We start from the raw sequence: 20,674 nt of genomic DNA on the forward strand, positions 1-20,674 counted from the left end.
AACTGTGTCAGTATCCACCCACAGGAGGCAAGAGAGAAATAATCTGGAAGGAGAAGAGTGGGATTTGGAAACTGGGTAGTTGTGTAATCAAATCCCACCAAATACCCATTCCTAGTATCCATCAATAGAATGCAAGGAAAAACAGGCTGCATACAAAGGGTATCAATTTAATTAATTGGTCAATCAGATAGATTGAGGGAGTATTTCCAAGACATCTGCAGCTGGGGCTTACCAGGTATTGCTAATTTGTTTGGGCAAAGCAGTGGTTAGTGTGGCACATGACAGATGTTCTCTGGTCAGGAAGTAGTCTTCTGAGAGAGAGAGAGAGAGAGAGAGCATATGTTTCAAAGGGAAATCTCAAGCATCAGTATGAAAGTTTTGCCACGGCTTGTATCGAAGAGTTGCCACCAACTGATACTTTGTCCAACTGGAAGTAACTGGAGGGTTGAGGGGGAGGAGAGGAGGAAATTGGAAGGAGGAGAGCTGGGGGTGGGGGCTGCTTCTCGCAGTATCCTCAGCCAGTGGTATACAGAACTAACTCAATCAGAATCTGCGTGGCAGGGCGACCACATAGAGCACCTGCTTCCACAGCCCTGGTATGGATGGTGTTTGTTTGGGAAAAGATTGTGCAGGTGGTGCAAACAGAAGTAGCCACGTGAGGTGGCGAAGGACACCACGCTCAACAAAGGGGACTGCTGTTCTTGGGGTGACTTGGCTGCTTGGCTGCTGGACGGAGGCATTATCTTCAGGGGGTCATAAATCAACCCTCAGAGGGTCTTAATCACTTAGCAGAACAATAGGTTAAGGTCATAAATCAGTCAGCTGTCGCAACTTAATTAATTTGTGTATCAATTTGATATCAAAAGTGTGCTCAGACCACTACTTCTAGTACATCTATACTATTGTCTATCGTGGGGTATTATACAACCTGTGGACACAAAAGAGTACAAGGCAGCAATATTCGAAACTTTGTTGCTGTCTACATTCTTGATTCATTATCCAAGGCTGATTCCACACAGAATGCATAGTTAATATGCAACTGTATAATATAAATGTTCTTTTCGCAAGTAGTAGGATTGCTGTAGCAATAAAAGGTACTTTCTCTAGAAATGTACAGTTTTGAATTATTGGTAAGTACTTACTTGCTTTATGTTGTGTTCAGATTATGGTTATATCAAAGGTTGCAGCAACTACATTTTACAATATTGTATAATCTCATATCAAATTTTATATAGATTTTTAGGTTTGGTACACAAGATTCAGCCATTTGTTTTTCTTGTCTATGTTGTTAACTATTCTAATTTAAGACAAATACTCGTGAACAGAGAAAAATATTTATTGGTCAAATTAGGTTCTTACAAATTAAATACTTACAGTAGTACTTAATATACAACAGCATCTCCATCAGTAACAAAAAGTAGATATATATAGCATAGCTTGTGGTGTAGTAGTTCAAAGTATAAAATACTGGTAGCGCAACATTTTTGATGGTTTTGCTCATTACTTTTTTCCATGATAATGTTTAACTTAATGTACTAGTTGCTAACAAGTAGTGGCGAAACTTAAACAAATGTGTATGCTTGAATTGTAATTGTTTTCTCAGATAAGCGAGTTAGGAAAGCACTCGTAAAGAAATTGTCTGTGTTGCAGAGTGAGAAGCTGGCCTACTCTGCCGTCAACTGTGGCTGGGCCGACTGTGACGCCCGCTTCAAGAGGAGCCTCCTCGTCTTCATGACGGTGGCCGGGCGGCCTCTGGAGATCACGGTGGGCAAGATGTGCAAGCTGTCCAAGCAGATGCTGTTGCAGGTCAGTGGAAATGACCCTGACTCATTACTCAGAAGTAAGCTCGTGAAATGACTTTACTCGTTCCCATTGCTCGGTATTCAAGGCTGTGTTTGTCCCAGATATCTAGGGCAAGTGGGTAACGTTATACTGACTGAGAACTGGATGACAACCCATGGCCGTCCAGGAGTAAATGATGAGCCGTGACGGCTCTACCTAGTCGATCTTCGACCGCAAAAAGTTTATCTTGGCCCGCTTTCCGCAGCCGGTACACAGTTGGTGGAGAGAGAAAGTCCTCCTACGACGTGCAAAGAGCGGCGTTGGGCAGGAGCCTACGGCGAGCTTTGGTGTGCGGAGTTGCTCGTCAAGTGATTGGCAGCTTGGGAGGCGTGGTAGCCCTGCTGTTGGCGTTGTCTCTCGTCGACGAGGACGAGGTGAAGAACCGTTCGCGTTGGGCTTCCCCAATGGTGGAAAGTTCACCTTCTTGCTGCTTCGGTGGTGTGGATGATACACTCCTGGAAATTGAAATAAGAACACCGTGAATTCATTGTCCCAGGAAGGGGAAACTTTATTGACACATTCCTGGGGTCAGATACATCACATGATCACACTGACAGAACCACAGGCACATAGACACAGGCAACAGAGCATGCACAATGTCGGCACTAGCACTGTGTATATCCACCTTTCGCAGCAATGCAGGCTGCTATTCTCCCATGCAGACGATTGTAGAGATGCTGGATGTAGTCCTGTGGAACGGCTTGCCATGCCATTTCCACCTGGCGCCTCAGTTGGACCAGCGTTCGTGCTGGACGTGCAGACCGCGTGAGACGACGCTTCATCCAGTCCCAAACATGCTCAATGGGGGACAGGTCCGGAGATCTTGCTGGCCAGGGTAGTTGACTTACACCTTCTAGAGCACGTTGGGTGGCACGGGATACATGCGGACGTGCATTGTCCTGTTGGAACAGCAAGTTCCCTTGCCGGTCTAGGAATGGTAGAACGATGGGTTCGATGACGGTTTGGATGTGCCGTGCACTATTCAGTGTCCCCTCGACGATCACCAGAGGTGTACGGCCAGTGTAGGAGATCGCTCCCCACACCATGATGCCGGGTGTTGGCCCTGTGTGCCTCGGTCGTATGCAGTCCTGATTGTGGCGCTCACCTGCAAGGCACCAAACACGCATACGACCATCAATGGCACCAAGGCAGAAGCGATTCTCATCGCTGAAGACGACCCGTCTCCATTCGTCCCTCCATTCACGCCTGTAGCGACACCACTGGAGGCGGGCTGCACTATGTTGGGGCGTGAGCGGAAGACGGCCTAACGGTGTGCGGGACCGTAGCCCGGCTTCATGGAGACGGTTGCGAATGGTCCTCGCCGATACCCCAGAAGCAACAGTGTCCCTAATTTGCTGGGAAGTGACGGTGCGGTCCCCTACGGCACTGCGTAGGATCCTACGCTCTTGGCGTGCATCCGTGCGTCGCTGCGGTCCGGTCCCAGGTCGACGGGCACGTGCACCTTCCGCCGACCACTGGCGACAACATCGTTGTACTGTGGAGACCTCACGCCCCACGTGTTGAGCAATTCGGCTGTACGTCCACCCGGCCTCCCGCATGCCCACTATACGCCCTCGCTCAAAGTCCGTCAACTGCACATACGGTTCACGTACACGCTGTCGCGGCATGCTATCAGTGTTAAAGACTGCGATGGAGCTCCGTATGCCACGGCAAACTGGCTGACACTGACGGCGGCGGTGCACAAATGCTGCGCAGCTAGCGCCATTCGACGGCCAACACCGCAGTTCCTGGTGTGTCCGCTGTGCCGTGCGTGTGATCATTGCTTGTACAGCCCTCTCGCAGTGTCCGGAGCAAGTATGGTGGGTGTGACACACCGGTGTCAATGTGTTCTGTTTTCCATTTCCAGGAGTGTACTTAAAGATGAAGTTAATGGCTGTAACAGTTTGCCATCTACTAAGTTGTAATGACCTTCTTCTCAATGGTCGGTAGGCATAACAAATAACGGAATTAACATCTGAATTACCGGCGGTGTGTTCAAGCAGATTTTATGTCCAGGAACTTTGAATTTAATTGAGAGACATGTTTCATTTGTGATGTACCTTGTGCAATGTGTTGTTTTAAACTGTTTGGTTATTGTCTGTGGGCGCAGTGCGAGGCGTGATAACTTGTGTCCGTGATACTTCTTTTTCCTGCTCGCCTCCTTTGTACTCAAGTTATCTTGTGTTTCATTAACCAATACGCAGTACTGTAAATTACATTGCCTTTCCATTAGAGTCTGTTTAGTCTTTCTATTATCAGATCAGGCTTCATACCCGAGTGACGTAATTAAACACTGTTTGTGTTTTAGAATTTTCTTCTTTCAGCAGTGAAGGTTTAGCTGTTTTGAACTGCCCTGGTGAAGCTCCAGTTTATACAGCGGATTTACTAAGGTGAAGCACTTGGGTGGGTCACCGTTTGATCCTGCCGAGTACTTTTTGCAAGCGAGCTGCACTGAGCTCGTGTGAGGCCAGTCGAGAAGTAGTGACACCGGTGACGAAAACTGACAACGGTAGAGAGAGCCGTGTGCTGACCAGATGCCCCTTCGTGTCCGTCTCCGGTGACGCTGAGGGACTGAGTGAGGATGACACGGTGGCCGGTCGGTATCGTTGGGCCTTCAAGTTCAACGTTGAAGGCCTCTGTGGCTGATAATTCAGTTCTGAAATTTTACGACCCTGATATCAATGCATTTTACTCGGCTTACAGAGATTTTTTCTGGAAATTTACATTAAAAGTACAACCTGTAAATTCTTAATACTTAATATTAATTGGGCTGATTACTCAATATCTTCAAATTTCCTTGAAACTGACGTTAACAGGCTTGAATTGTGTAAAGGACTTTGTGCTGAAAATTTAATCTGGAGGTCTGCTCCACAGATTTCACAGTTTGATAATTGCTCTGGCTGCTTATTCGTTATTTTAATATTTCTGGAAATTTGAATTTAACAAGTTTGGACTTGTGTACAGAGCTTCGTGCGAAAATTTAATCTGGACGACCACTCCATATGTTCTGCAGTTTAATTGTTCTTTGGGATGATTATTCAGTTTTCGAATTTTTGTAAAAATGAATTTAACAAATTAAGATATAGGAAACGAATTTCATCTTTTTGAAAATTTAACCGAAAATCCCGTTTTACGGATCCCTTGGTTTTATATTAACTGGGCTTATTGTGTGTTTCGTATGTTTAAAATCTTAAGATTGTTTGAATAAACTGTATGTACCTTGAGAGACTGAAGATGTGAAAGTTATGGTAAATAAAGTACAATTTGGGACCCAATCCTTCCACCTCGGTTTTCCTTAAATTTGTTTAAGGGGCTGTTGTGGCATCTCAGGTGCTAATAAAGGTCCAAGATCAGAAAGGAAACAAGAAAGAGATTCTTTTGTGACATTTACTGAAAGTAATGAGTGCACATGGTGTACGACAAAAATATAGTTTTAATGTTACAGCAGACGCTGAATGTTTGCACCATCAGAGGTCACGTACGCCTGACACCGACGTAGCATTGACACTCGAACACGCCGGGTGTTTCTTTCATTGCAACAACTGCGTAGACGGTTCTTGTGACGAGATCTATTTCAGACTCCATGGGATCGCGATACATGAGAGATTTAATTGCTCCTTTCAAAGTGATGTCGTTTTCCTGTCAATTTTGAATTGTTCTAAAGTGTGGATTAATTTTTACCTATCTAATGAATCTTAAGTCTTTTTAAAGAAGTCAAAAGTTACCACAGTATTTCTACACCTTCTCATTTGCAAGATTGTCTTTAGGTCCCATATCTGTTCAATCCAAGATCGACCTTTGCAAAACCCTGATGGATACTCTCCAATTAAAAGGTTCTCCTGTTCTTCAAGGGAACTTAATGGGGCTTTTGAAAGAATCTGTATACTACAGAGAGCGGTGAAATTCCCCTGTAATTATTTGAATCAATTTTCGTTCCCTTTTTGGATAGAATGCATTGTTGCACATTTCCATTCTGCGGATATTTTTTCAGTTTCCCAAACGTTTCATATAATTCTGTGTGTTGCTTGTATGTGATTACTACCATTTAATTTCCGTATTTCTGCTATTATTCCGTCTTCCCTGGGAGACTTGTTGTTCTGTAGAGAGTTGATTATGTCCTTCACTTCTTTAAGAGATGGTGGTTTTGAATAAGGATTGGATGGGCCTTTTTCAAAACCTAGTTGTTCTGTCGGAAGCTAACATTTGAGAAATGAGTGAAAATATTTATCTAAAATTTGAGTTATTTCTTGTGCTGGTTTCCAGTGAGCTGTCAAGCCGGCGAAAGCACAGACTAGATGGTTAATATCCTGTCAGGTTTTCTCGGAAAATTTTGTAAAAATTTCTGGTGTTATTCTTGACAAACTCTTGTTCAGTTTCTTTACGCTGGTTAATACCATATCTACGTTTTTCTCTTCGTATTGCCTGAGTTGAACTTCTTTGTATTATTAAAAATTTCTGCCATTTAATCTGGAGTTTTGTTGCTACTAAAAGTTGTCCATGCTAGTAATCTCTCTTCTATTACTTGCACTGTTCCATCACCTGTGCTTATCTTTTTTGCGGGTTTCCCTAATCTCATACTGTTTTTCAGTAAATCTGCAAGTTCCTTCCAATTCGTTGTGTTTGATGGCCTTATTTGCTAAATAATTTCCGTCTTGTTGAGTTTCAGGTATTCTGGATCAATTGGTCGTGCGGTAGCGCTCTCGCTTCCCACGCCCAGGTTCCCGGGTTCGATTCCCGGCGGGGTCAGGGATTTTCTCTGCCTCGTGATGGCTGGGTGTTGTGTGATGTCCTTAGGTTAGTTAGGTTTAAGTAGTTCTAGGTTCTAGGGGACTGATGACCTAAGATGTTAAGTCCCATAGTGCTCAGAGCCATTTGAACCATTCTGGATCAATTCTGAAAGTTTTATTCGTTTGTGGTTTTTTCTGTTAGGCTGAAATCGGCAGTTATCGGTGGTCTGACTCAAAAAATCCCTTTCTTTCTCGTACGTTGAGTATTTATTTGGTATTATTATTGGCCATAGCAACATGGTCTACCTGAAGCTCACCCAAAGTCGAGTTTGGTGAGTTACATGTTGTAAATTTGACTGCAGGTTTAAGGAAATGTGTGGACACGATTTCAAGATCAGAATTTTCACAGACGTTGATTAGTCTCTCTCCGTTTCCATTTGTCTTTTTGTAAACAGTGTGAATTCATGTTGTTTTCCTAATTTTTTCCTCTCCACCGAGTTGTCCACTGAAATCTCCTAACAGAATTTTCAGATAATGCATAGGGATTTTATTTGAAGTTTCCTCCAGTAGCTCCTAGACGTCATCTGTTACTTGTGTACCTGTTCTGTTACAGTAATTTGGGGGAGAATGTGCATTTGTTTCCAGATGTTACTCAGATTGTGAAAATTCTCTATAATGTTTAGTGGAAGTTAATTACGGAATCTATAATTGATTTGCACACCACAAAAGCTATGCCAAATTGTCTGCGTCCCTTGTTTAGCTGAACTGCAGGTTTTCCTTTGTAGAGTCTAATATTTTCTGAATCGCATTGATTGTCATTGGTAAATTTTGTTTCTTGAATCGCATGGATTTTTATGTGGTATTTTTCCGTCCAGTTTGTGAGCTGATTGAATTTACCTGCTTTCGAGAGAGTATTTTTATTGACAGTTCCTATGAAGTTTTTCGATTTGGCCTTAGAGGTTTTGATAATCTCCAACTCTGCTGAGCATAATGTTCCTTGTCCCCCTCAACTGTCGTTGAGGTCTTCATTGTTACCCTGGCAAGGAGCCCTCACGAGGTACTACAATCTGGACCTGATAAACCAAGATATTTTTAACGAGTTGTTACTATTCCCCCTCCTCTTTTCTTAACCGTGCTTGGGATAGCTGCTTACACACACACACACACACACACACACACACACACACACACACACACACAATTGTGTGTGTGTGTGTGTGTGTGTGTGTGTGTGTGTGTAAAAGGAGTTACCAAGAAGACATTGTTGTTACTCTTATACTATCGTCTGGTGCTGTTTTCACCTTCTACTTCATACTAAGCATTTGTGTGACTATTGATTTTAGAGCCCAATTACCAAAACGTGTACACTGAATGAGTTACAAACCGCTATAACAGGAACTTTACCGTTAACTGGAATTTTTGCCACTGAGTTCAAGTATTTCAACAAATTATAGTAAGAATGGTTAATAAGTTTTAGAATCTAGGGCTTTAAGTTTCCAGCCTGTTTTGCCGTGGCAACCTGTAACAGATTACTTCATTAATGTGATAGTACATTTGCAGGAACGTTATTGTGTAATATGAAAACTAGTTCCAAAATGTTTTGTTTTTACCAGGAAGCTCATATTACACTGGAGAACACTATAAACTTAGCGCCCCTAAGGATCTGACGCAGAAAGACTCTTACTGTATGAGGCATTGTTATGGGGCAGTATAGACAGGGGTTCAGAACGCGGCAGGGTCGTGCACTGATTGAAAAAACACAAGCGTATTCCTTGCAGTTACCTGAGTTGGGTTCACTATTACCTAGGACAGCATTCACTGCCTTTATCATCGTCTTGATACTCAACGACAGCACTTTATTTGCTGTCATATCAGTCTACAGGATATCCTGAAATTGTTTCTTAAGAAAACCTCATTCTTATGTTGCGTGTGTGGATCGGTGTTAAGGTCGTATACACTTCACAGTCTGTATAGCATGAGCACATACGTCGCACATGTGGGACTGTAGCTGCAAGGAGCTCGTTTATCATTTCACACATTTCTGTTTCTCCAAATTATACACCTAGCTCGCGTGTTCTGTTCCACCGAAATTGCACATAAAGACGCGTAATAATTAACTCAAGTGAAAAGCTACAAACATTCATTTTGGCATTATGAAAAAGATAAATCGGATCTTTGACTATGAACACTTCCTCATCTCTCTGACTCACTTGACTTTACTTTGAGGCTCCAACCATTGCAGTTTTACCTCAAAGTACAATACTGTGGAAGTTTGCAGTACATTTGTAAAAGCAGAACGAGTCTAAATATACAATCCATAACCGAATTCACTTGAAATTAAAAAGTTATTAGCGAGCTACTTATTCGAGATTAACTTGGCATTGTGATGGTTCTTCCGACTACGGGAAAGTATAGTATCCATGTGCAGTACATGTAAGTGTAAAAATGAAAACTTCTACAAATATTGTACAAATTTCCTCCTGTAGCGAACCGAAGACATTAACCGTAATCTCTATCATTCCTACATTCAAAAAGGTTAAAATGTACCATTTTAAATATTACTATAACACGACGGTTGCTTACTAAATTCGTTATTCAACTTTTAATTATATCGTTTTCGTTATGCATTGGTATTGAACTTACTGGAAATTTGTAAGTAATCCTGTTTTGATATCACCGTTACACTGATATCAAGATCGAATTAAGTACTAGTAGATTTATAGCTCTCAACAATCATTTTCATTGTTGTGACTGCTGCTTTGTTACTTATTAACTAACAGTAGCACTCAGATTTGTGAGGAAGAATAGTAACTATTACCATCTACCATAAAATTTATTGATCATTTTCTGTGACAAGTAGCCTCTCTCTAAACTGTAATAGCATAGAAATTAGGAACACATTTGCTATTTGTCACTTTTACACAGAAATTATTTACTTTTCTGAACCTGATGTTTTTTGTGCATCGTAAACTTTCACCATTCAGTTTGTTCCGACGATTACTGTGTCACAAAAATAGCTTGCCGTAGACGCATATTTAGTCCTCACATGCACTGGAAAGTAATACACCATAATGTCTTTAAGAATAATCAAAAACTACATTAGCGTTATTTGTACTAACAAATTCTTCTTTTTCCACAGGTGCTGAATGGGACATATGGCCTGGTGAATTTGCTGTTATCATTTTCGTAGCACTCAGTAAGTTTAAAATACAGGGAAAATATACAAAATACAGACCACAGTTCAAATGTCAGCTATAAAATATAAGCTAATGCACAAAAGCGTTAATTTCTTGGCAGTAATCAGACATGTACTGCCCATACCTAACATCTAGAATCATATAAAGAAAAATATTTGGAAGTTTCTGCAGTGGAACAGCAAGAAAATGAGAGGGTGACAATTACTGAAATTCATGAAAAAAATGGAAATTAGTTACAAACTACGGCTTGCACACACATTATTCAACGTGTAAACGGGTTTAGCGTATGACATATTCGATATGCCAGCCACCATTGGCGATGATGTGGCGAATAGCGAAATTCTGCATGACGGTTGAGGTGACGGAACATCGATGCTGTCCATGAATTTCTGAATGGCTGGTTTTAGCTGAGCCATGGTTTTGGGGTTATTGCTGTACACCTTGTCTTTAATGCAGAGGCACAAAATTAGTCGCATGAGTTTTGATCCGGAGAATATGGCGGCCAATCGAGGCCAATGTCAGTTGGCGTCTGGGTACCCCAGAGCCAGAATGCGGTCCCCAAAGTGCTCCTCCAGGACATCAAACACTGCCCTGCTTCGATGGACTCGAGCTCCTTGTTTCATGAACCACGACTTGTCGAAATTAGGGTCACTTTGGAGAATTGGGATGAAGTTATCTTCCAAAATCTTCTCGCACCGTTCGGTAGTCACTATGCCATCAAGGAAAATCGCACCGATTATTCCGTAACTGGACCACACAGTCACCCGTTGAGGGTGAAGATACTTCGCGATCGTGAAATGCCGATTCTCAGTCCCCCAAATGCGCTAATTTTGCTTATTGACGAACCCATACAAATGAGAGTGACCGACAACAACAAGGCGCGTGCGCAACGTTTACTAATTCCGGTCATGACTCGCGGCCAACTGCACAGTTTGAACGTCCTACCGCAAATCGTACAGAAGTCGTGACGATTTTATTTCATATAGTTCAATAATTGTCACCCTGTATGTGTATATGAAAATAAATTTCGTCAGAAGACAAAAACTGTCGTATGTTTTTTATGTATATATACTTCCTAACGAAAGAACTAAAAGACCTAGAAGGAGAGCGTGTGTTGTGTTATTTCAGTGATTACGAACTCAAATCAGATTACGAAGAACACGGTAGTATGAGCCGACTTATCAGAACAACTTCGCACATTTCATTGTCTGGAGGCATGAACTGATTACCAAGGGTGTCATGAAACCATTGTAACCACTGCTGAGCAAACTAGCCCGAAACTGTTGCAATTGCTCCTTCATAACCTGCGTACTGCCACTGGTTTTTACGTATATATACTTCCTAACGAAAGAACTAAAAGACCTAGAAGGAGAGCGTGTGTTGTGTTATTTCAGTGATTACGAACTCAAATCAGATTACGAAGAACACGGTAGTATGAGCCGACTTATCAGAACAACTTCGCACATTTCTTTGTCTGGAGGCATGCACTGATTACCAAAGGTGTCATGAAACAATTGTAACCACTGCTGAGCAAACTAGCCCGAAACTGTTGCAATTGCTCCTTCATAACCTGCGTACTGCCACTTGAACGGAGTTGACGTCCGAGCTGGTCCCACACGATTTCTATCGTGGACAGATCTGTAGATCTTTCTGGCCACAGGAGTACCTCAGCATCATACAGATAATTAACAGAGGTACGTGGCATGAGTGGACGAGCGTTGTCCTGTTGAAATGGGGCACCACGGTACTGACGCACGAGAAGTAACATATGAGGACGCAGGATGAGCGTCGTTGTGCCGCAGAGTTCCCCAGTAAGTTTCAGCCGTGACCTAAGTCATATCCGTCAGCTCCCGACACCATGAGCCGGGAATAAGTCGACAGGAAGACTCCAAAACATTGGAAGAATGGTAGATCGCCTCCATACACGCCAACAATAGTCATCCGGAGAGTGGAGAACCGCGATTCACGGTTAAACCCAACGTGGCGCCATCACCAGTTCATATTTCCCGGTCACGGCACCTCTCCACACACGGCTGTTTGTGTTGTGGTGTCAATTGTGGCCTACACAGCGGACGGTAACTCCCTTTCCTGTCTAGTATCTGACCAATAATGAGGGAAGACACAGACTGTTGCAGGGAGTGCATTATTTGTTCTCGGATGGCAGGTGCAGATGTGAAGGCGTTACGATGGTGCACAATAAGTCGCTCCTTCCTTATGATGGTCAGAGATGATCGGCAAGAACCTTGACGAGATACCAAGCCTTTCGTTCCCATCCAATCGAACATCAGCGGATTGCCACGTCTGAATGCACGAAAAACCTTCATACTGCACGATCTGGCCAAAAGAACAACCGCAATGAGGCTCCCTTGACACTTCGACAGGTGCTGATAACACTGTCTCACACAATTACGCGACGTCTCCATGTCTTTCACAGTGACCACTCCACATGTGACGCGGTTCACGCCTCTTATATACCCTATCAGGCCTGATAACAATACTAAATACGAGCAGAATAAATGCACACTGCTGGCCCTTCCACTGTCACAGTGAACATTGTTGGTAAGGCGGGTGCCAGCTTGAGATTCATTGGGAGAGTCCTTAGAAAATGTAGTCCATGAGTCACCATCTGCAGCATCGTTGACAGAACCGACTGCGGACCTTTGGTGCAGAGCCGGGTGGAGGGTCTGAATCAGAGGCTCAGACGGTTTTGCGACCGTATTGGCTGCAGATTCCTAGACTTGTGCCATAGGGTAGTGGGGTTTCGGGTTCCGCTGAATAGGTCAGGAGTTCACTACACTCAGCTGGCGGCTACACGGGTAGCGGAGGCTGTGTGGCGTGGACTGGGCGGTTTTTTAGGTTAGAAGGCCTCGGGAAAGTGCGGGATGGGCTGTAATGTCAAAGGGTGCTTGGCAATTACAGGACGTGCTTGGATCAAGGAACAGTCGGAATTTTAGTTGTAAATTGTTGTAGTTGCGCTGGAAAAGTCCCTGAGCTTCAAGTGCTAATAGAAAGCACAGAAGCTGATATCGTTATAGGTACAGAAAGCTGGCTAAAGCCTGAAATAAGTTCTGCAGAAATTTTTACGATGTCTCAGACGGTGTTCAGGAAAGATAGATTAGGCAGAATTGGTGGTGGAGTGTTTGTGTCTGTCAGTAGTGGTTTATCTTGTAGTGAAGTCGAAGTAGATACTCCGTGCGAATTAGTGTGGGTGGAGGTTATACTTAACAGCCGAATTAAGTTAATAATTGGCTCCTTCTACCGACCCCCAGACTCCGATGATACAGTTGCGGAACAGTTCAGAGAAAGTTTGAGTCTCGTAACAAATAAATACCCCACTCATACGGTTATAGTTGGTGGGGACTTCAACCTACCCTCGGTATGTTGGCAAAAATACTTGTTCAAAACCGGTGGTAGGCAGAAAACGTCTTCCGAGATTGTCCTAAATGCATTCTCCGAAAATTATTTCGAGCAGTTAGTCCACGAACCCACGCGAATTTTAAATGGTTGCGAAAACACACTTGACCTCTTGGCCACAAACAATCCAGAGCTGATAGAGAGCATCATGACTGATACAGGGATTAGTGATCACAAGGTCATTGTAGCTAGGCTCAATAACATTTCTTCCAAATCCATCAGAAACAAACGCAAAATAATTTTATTTAAAAAAGCGGATAAAGTGCCACTAGAAGCCTTCCTAAAAGACAATTTCCATTCCTTCCGAACTGACTATGCGAATGTAGACGAGATGTGGCTCAAATTCAAAGATATAGTAGCAACAGCAATTGAGATATTCATACCTCATAAATTGGTAAGAGATGGAACGGATCCCCCGTGGTACACGAAAAAGGTCCGAACGCTGTTGCAGAGGCAACGGAAAAAGCATGCGAAGTTCAGAAGAATGCGAAATCCTGAAGATGGGCTAAAATTTACAGACGCGCGAAATTTGGCACGTACTTCGATGCGAGATGCCTTTAATAGGTTCCACAACGAAACATTGTCTCGAAATTTGGTAGAAAATCCGAAGAAATTCTGGTCGTATGTAAAGTACACAAGCGGCAAGACGCAGTCAATACCTTCGCTGCGCAGTGCCGATGGTACTGTTATCGACGACTGTGCCGCTAAAGCGGAGTTATTGAACGCAGTTTTCCGAAATTCCTTCACCAGGGAAGACGAATGGAATATTCCAGAATTTGAAACACGAACATCTGCTAGCATGAGTTTCTTAGAAGTAGATACCTTAGGGGTTGCGAAGCAACTCAAATCGCTTGATATGGGCAAGTCTTCAGGTCCAGATTGTATACCGATTAGGTTCCTTTCAGATTACGCTGATACTATAGCTCCCTACTTAGCACTCATATACAACCGCTCGCTCACCGATAGATCTGTACCTACAGATTGGAAAATTGCGCAGGTCGCACCAGTGTTCAAGAAGGGTAGTAGGAGTAATCTATTTAACTACAGACCTATATCATTGACGTCAGTTTGCAGTAGGGTTTTGGAGCATATACTGTATTCAAACATTATCAATCACCTCGAAGGGAACGATCTATTGACACGTAATCAGCATGGCTTCAGAAAACATCGCTCTTGTGCAACGCAGCTAGCTCTTTATTCGCACGAAGTAATGGCCGCTATCGACAGGGGATCTCAAGTTGATTCCGTATTTCTAGATTTCCGGAAAGCTTTTGACACCGTTCCTCACAAGCGACTTCTAATCAAGCTGCGGAGCTATGGGGTATCGTCTCAGTTGTGCGACTGGATTCGTGATTTCCTGTCAGGAAGGTCGCAGTTCTTAGTAATAGACGGCAAATCATCGAGTAAAACTGAAGTGATATCAGGTGTTCCCCAGGGAAGCGTCCTGGGACCGCTACTGTTCCTGATCTATATAAATGACCTGGGTGACAATCTGAGCAGTTCTCTTAGACTGTTCGCAGATGATGCTGTAATTTACCGTCTAGTAAGGTCATCCGAAGACCAGTATCAGCTGCAAAGCGATTTAGAAAAGATTGCTGTATGGTGTGTCAGGTGGCAGTTGACGCTAAATAACGAAAAGTGTGAGATGATCCACATGAATTCCAAAAGAAATCCGTTGGAATTCGATTACTCGATAAATAGTACAATTCTCAAGGCTGTCAATTCAACTAAGTACCTGGGTGTTAAAATTACGAACAACTTCAGTTGGAAGGACCACATAGATAATATTGTCGGGAAGGCGAGCCAAAGGTTGCGTTTCATTGGCAGGACACTTAGAAGATGCAACAAGTCCACTAAAGAGACAGCTTACACTACACTCGTTCGTCCTCTGTTAGAATATTGCAACGCGGTGTGGGATCCTTAACAGGTGGGATTGACGGAGGACATCGAAAGGGTGCAAAAAAGGGCAGCTCGTTTTGTATTATCACGTTATAGGGGAGAGAGTGTGGCAGATGTGATACGCGAAATGGGATGGAAGTCATTACAGCAAAGACGTTTTTCGTCGCGGCGAGATCTTTTTACGAAATTTCAGTCACCAACTTTCTCTTCCGAATGCGAAAATATTTTGTTGAGCCCAACCTACATAGGTAGGAATGATCATCAAAATAAAATAAGAGAAATCAGAGCTCGAACAGAAAGGTTTAGGTGTTCGTTTTTCCCGCTCGCTGTTCGGGAGTGGAATAGTAGAGAGATAGTATGATTGTGGTTCGATGAACCCTCTGCCAAGCACTTAAATGTTAATTGCAGAGTAGTCATGTAGATGTAGATGTAGAAAGGAGGTGGCTTACAAAACACTCGTTCAACCTATACTTGAGTATTGCTTATCAGTGTGGCCACCGTGCCAGGTCGGGTTGACGGAATAGAGAGAGAAGATCCAGAGAAGAGCGGCGTGTTTCGTCACAGGGTTATTTTGTAAGCGTGATAGCGTTACGGAGATGTTTAGCAAACTCAAGTGGCAAACTCTGCAAGAGAGGGGCTGTGCATCGCGGTGTAGCTTGCTGTCCAGGTTTCGAGAGGGTGCGTTTCTGGATGAGATATCGAATATATTGCTTCCCCCTACTTATACCTCCCGAGGAGATCACGAATATAAAATTAGAGAGATTCGAGTGCGCACGGAGGCTTTCCGGAAGTCGTTATTCTCGCGAACCATACGCGACTGTAACAGGAAAGGGAGGTAATGACAGTGGCACGTAAAGTAGCCTCCCCCATACACCGTTGGGTGGCTTGCGGAGTATAAATGTAGATGTAGATTTAGAACTGCAGTACTAATCATTTACATACCCTTGAATTTTGTGCTCATGTACAAAGTTACATTCACATCAGACTAAATATTTTCAGCGCTTCCTTGTCTCTCACTTTTTTTTTATAAATTAACATCATAAACTCAAGGAGTTCACCTAAACGTATATGAATTTAAAAAACTGTGTTGATAACGCTAGTATAAATCATATGGAAAGTTCAGTCTTAATCTGTAACGCTGTAAAAACACTGCATTTATGGACTAATTAGCATTATACGTTGATCAGAGTCCATCCGCTCGTATAATAAAAAGAAGAAGTAACTCTGTCTTACAGAAAGTGTTGCAGGTAACATGACGCGATAAACCAGCAGGTCGACCCAGCACAGAAGAGCCATGTTATAATGTAAGGGCTACCAAATTAATACCAAGAGCGATCTTTGAAAAGTGTAAACACCGTAGAGACCACTTTATACTTATTTCACTTTTACCTATACGAGGGCTGGAACTTTAATAGTGCGAACTATTTATTTACAGCTCGTACGAAACATATATGCGTTTCAAAGTTTTGCTGACCTTCAAAGTAGACACCACCATTTTGTATAACCCGTTCCCAGCGATGTGGAAGTTGTAGGGTAGCAGTACCAGTTGTGTTGACAGTTCGAGCGGCGCAGTCTATTGCCCAACATTCGTTGGTTAGGACTTAGGTTTCGTACGAGGAAATGGTGCTCATTTCAGTTCAGCGGTATGAAGTTAACCCTCTGATGCATTTAGCACATTTAATGTTTATTGAATTTATATTGTACTTAAATTACGTTTATTTGGCTTCCTTAAATTGTTTGAGAGTATTTAACGGCTTTTCTTTGTGAAATCGAGCTTACCTACTGTGTATTTACATTTTATGCATTCGCAATTGTGAATATGGACGACCATCAGCTGTAGAATGGAATGGCGGCAGTGAAAATTTGTGTCGGACCAGGACTCGAACAAAAATTTACCGCTTACCACGAGCGGTCGCCTTACCATCTTGCTGTAATTTTGAATACATTAAATGTATTTCACAACGGTTGTAGTCGACGCAGTCGAAAAGAATTTCCTTCGTAATTCAGAATAAGACAGGCACTGAAACATTGCATTGTGTACTAGGCAGCCATGTGGCCGCCAACAATATAAGAAAGAGTAGTCGTTTCTTTTCGCTTAGATTCATAATCGAGTGAATAGTTTGCAATATTTCACTGGTCTCGCATGTGGCATTATTTGATTTTATTTATTTTTTTCTTTCTTGGTCGTTGTCTCCACGCCCAAGCAAGAGAACAACTGAATGGAAAAAGAACCATCTACTTCGAAATTTAGTTAATGATAGTATTTGCGCATTACACCTGTGCAGTTCTGCTATTAATCCAAGAACGATCGAGCATGATGGGTACATAATTGTGCCGTTGAGTTGCCGTCACTCATATTGTGTTGCCTGCACTGTCAGTGAGGGGTGATCGTTCTTGACGAATGTCATGAGAAGCTAACAGTGTGTTCACTTGAAGATATGGTGTGAAGTACATTTGATTTATGTGTGTTTTATGTCGTATATTTTGTCTGCTCCATTCCCTCTTATCGTCAAATTATATCTTATGCTTACGTATTCACGATTTAACGAAGTCTATTCAGGATGCCGTAGCCACGTTGCGTGCTTAATTTTTATGAACAATGGGCACTAACCATTGTAAGAGTAGCATGAGTCGAAAGTTATGTACGAGAAGCACCTTAATTCCACTGGCAACATATTTTGTATCCCAATCTTGTGCATGGTAAATGACGAAACCGCTTAGATGTAGATGCTGAGTCCCTCAGAGCATGAAGTATGATGTACGTGTTTTGTGTACTTCTGAGACTGAGGCAGAGTCCCTTAATAAGTAGTATCTTCAAATGAGAAATACCTTCGTATTATTCACGCTAGTAGTTACAGTCAGTTATCCCTCCTGATAATGCAACCCTAAACAGTTTCATCCACTGAAATAACATTGAGTCAGTAATTAAACTAGAATCCACGTGCATATTATTCGTGTGAAACTGTGATGCAAACCGTCTCATTCAGTTATCTCCTTTTCTTGCTTCTTCCGTCTCCTTTGCGTTGTCCGTTGTGCTTTTTCTCAGTTCAAGATTAAGGTAACCAATTAATTGAAGAAATATTCAGGCCGACCACACTTAATTAATTGAAAACACTAAATGAAAGAGGTAACAGCATCGTGAGCAATTATAGAACCTCTCATGTGCACCGTCAGTCAACGACGAATAAGAGTATTCGATAATTCATTTATTGAATTTTGTTCAGCATAATACGTGTATAAACAACAGAGAGCAGTATTGCAACATTTTCTGCGAAGAAGTGAATTGTACCTCTGGAATTTACTGAGTAGACTAGTGTTTAAAACGAACGGTTTTTCGTGTAAACTGCATTATCTTTGTGTGAGACCACATTCCAATGTATTGTAAACTAGCGAAAGTGCAGCAACAGAACTTAAATTGCACCGAGCGAATTCTTATTTTAATGTTACATTATTTATGTTATCGACAAAAATTGGTTAAAGATGGATGGGAACTGTGTCTCTGGTGTACAGGAGCATGGAGGAATTGGTAACTGGCGGTAGACTGCTGGAAGCTTCAGGCTCCTGCTCTGGATTGCGCGATAGACCTGGGGCACCTAAGATGAGTGCTTTGACTTTTTTCATTTTTTTAGTCATCAGTCTTCTGACTGGTTCAATGCGACCCACCACGAATTTCTCTCCTGTGCCAAACTCTTCATCTCAGAGTTGCAGTTGCAATCTACATCATCAATTACTTGCTGGATGTATTCCAGTCTCTGCCTTCCTCCACAGTTTTTGGCCTCTACAGCTCCCTCTAGTACCAAGTGTTATTCCTGATGACTTAACAGATGTCCTATCATCTCGTCCCTTCTAATTGTTAATATTTTCCACATGTTCCTTTCCTCTCCTATTTTGCGCAGAAACTCCTCATATTTTTACCTTATCAGTTCACCTAATTTTCAACATTCTTCTGTAGCACCACACCTCTATTGCTTCGATTCTCTTCTATTTTCGTTTTCCAACAGTCCATGTTTCACATCCATACAATACTCTGCATCATTCGTACATTCTCAGAAATTTCTTCCTCAAATCAAGGCCTATGTTTGATACTGGTAGACTTCTCCCACCAGGAATGCCCCTTTTTTCCAGTGCTAGTCTGCTTTTGATGTCGTCCTTGCTCCGTCCGTCACTGGTTATTTTGTTAACTAGGAAGCACAATTCAATAACTTTCTTGACCATCAATCCTGATGTTCAGTTTCTCACTGTTCTCATTTCTGCTGCTTGTCATTACTTTCGTCTTTCTTCGATTTACTCTCAGTCTATTTTCTGTACACATTAGATTGTTCATTCCATTCAGCAGATCCTGCAGTTTTTCTTCACTTTCACTCAGGATAGCAATGTCATCAGCGAATCCTGTAATTGATATCCTTTGACCCTGCGTTTTTGCTTCCACTGCTGAAGCTTTCTTTTATTTCCATCATTGATTCTTCAGAGTACAAATCGAACTGTAGGGGCGAAAGATTATATCCCTTTCTTATACTCTTTTTAATCCTATCACTTCGTTCTTGCCCCCCCCCCCCTCTCTTACTATTCCCTCTTGGCTCTTGCACATATTCTATGTTACCCGTCTCTCCCTATAGCTTGTCCCTATTTGTGTTAGAATTTCGATCATCTTGCACCATTTTACATTGCCGAACGCTTTTTCCAGATCAGCAAATCGTGTGAACGGCTCTTGATTTTTCTGTAGTCTTGCTTTCATTATCGACTACAACGTCAAAATTGCTTCTGTGGTGTCCTTACCTTTCCTAAAGCCAAACTGGTCGCCGTCTAACACACTCTGTTTCCTTCTCAATTCTTCTCTATATTACTCCTGTAAGTTACTTGGATGCATGAGCTGTTAAGCTGATTTTGCAATAATTCTCGCACTAGTCAACTCTTGCAGTCTTCGGAATTGTGTGGACGATATTTTTCCGAAAGTCATATGGTATTTCGCCAGACTCATACTACATTCTATACAACAACGTGAGCAGTCGTTTTGTTGGCACTTCCGCAGTGATTTTAGAAATTGTGATGGAATGTTATCCATCCCTTTAGCCTTATTTGATCTTAAGTCTTCCAAAGCTCTCTTAAATTCCGAATCTAATAATGGAGCCCCAATCTCTTCTAAATCGACTCCTGTTAGTTCTTCTATCACTTTAAGTGTATTCCTTCCACCTATCTGCTCTCTCCTTTGCATTTAACGCTGGAATTCCCGTTCAACTCTTAATGTTACCACACTTGCTTTTACTTACGCCGAAGATTGTTTTGACTTTTCTATTAGCTGAGTCAGTCCTTCTGACAATCATTTATTTTTCGATTTCTTCATATTTTTCATGCAGCCGTTTCGTGTTATCTTTCCTGTACTTCCTATTTCTTTCATTCCTCAGCGACTCGTATTTCTGTAATCCTGCTTGTTCACTGTTCCTGCCGGAACATTTTTGTATTTCCTTCATTCATCGATCAGTTGAAGTATTTCTTCTGTTACCATGGTTTCTTTTCAGTTACCGTCTTTGTACCTATGTTTTCCTTCTCAACTTCTATTATGGCCCTTTTTAGAGATGTCCATTCCTCTTCAGCTGT

The 20,674-nt window shown here is 42.3% G+C and overlaps 1 protein-coding gene across 1 annotated transcript in view; it reads left to right on the forward strand.

Moving 5' to 3' along the window:
- The window catches only part of LOC126279632 (odorant receptor 43a-like), a 37,161-nt gene extending 27,402 nt beyond the window's left edge, over nt 1-9,759 (forward strand). The window contains exons 6-7 of the mRNA XM_049979698.1: nt 1,651-1,806; nt 9,709-9,759. Coding sequence (XP_049835655.1) covers nt 1,651-1,806; nt 9,709-9,759 — 207 coding nt within the window. The remainder of the gene's footprint in view (nt 1-1,650; nt 1,807-9,708) is intronic.
- Nucleotides 9,760-20,674: the final 10,915 nt, after the last annotated feature.

Source organism: Schistocerca gregaria, chromosome 1 (genome assembly GCF_023897955.1).
Source record: "Schistocerca gregaria isolate iqSchGreg1 chromosome 1, iqSchGreg1.2, whole genome shotgun sequence".
NCBI lineage: Eukaryota > Metazoa > Arthropoda > Insecta > Orthoptera > Acrididae > Schistocerca > Schistocerca gregaria.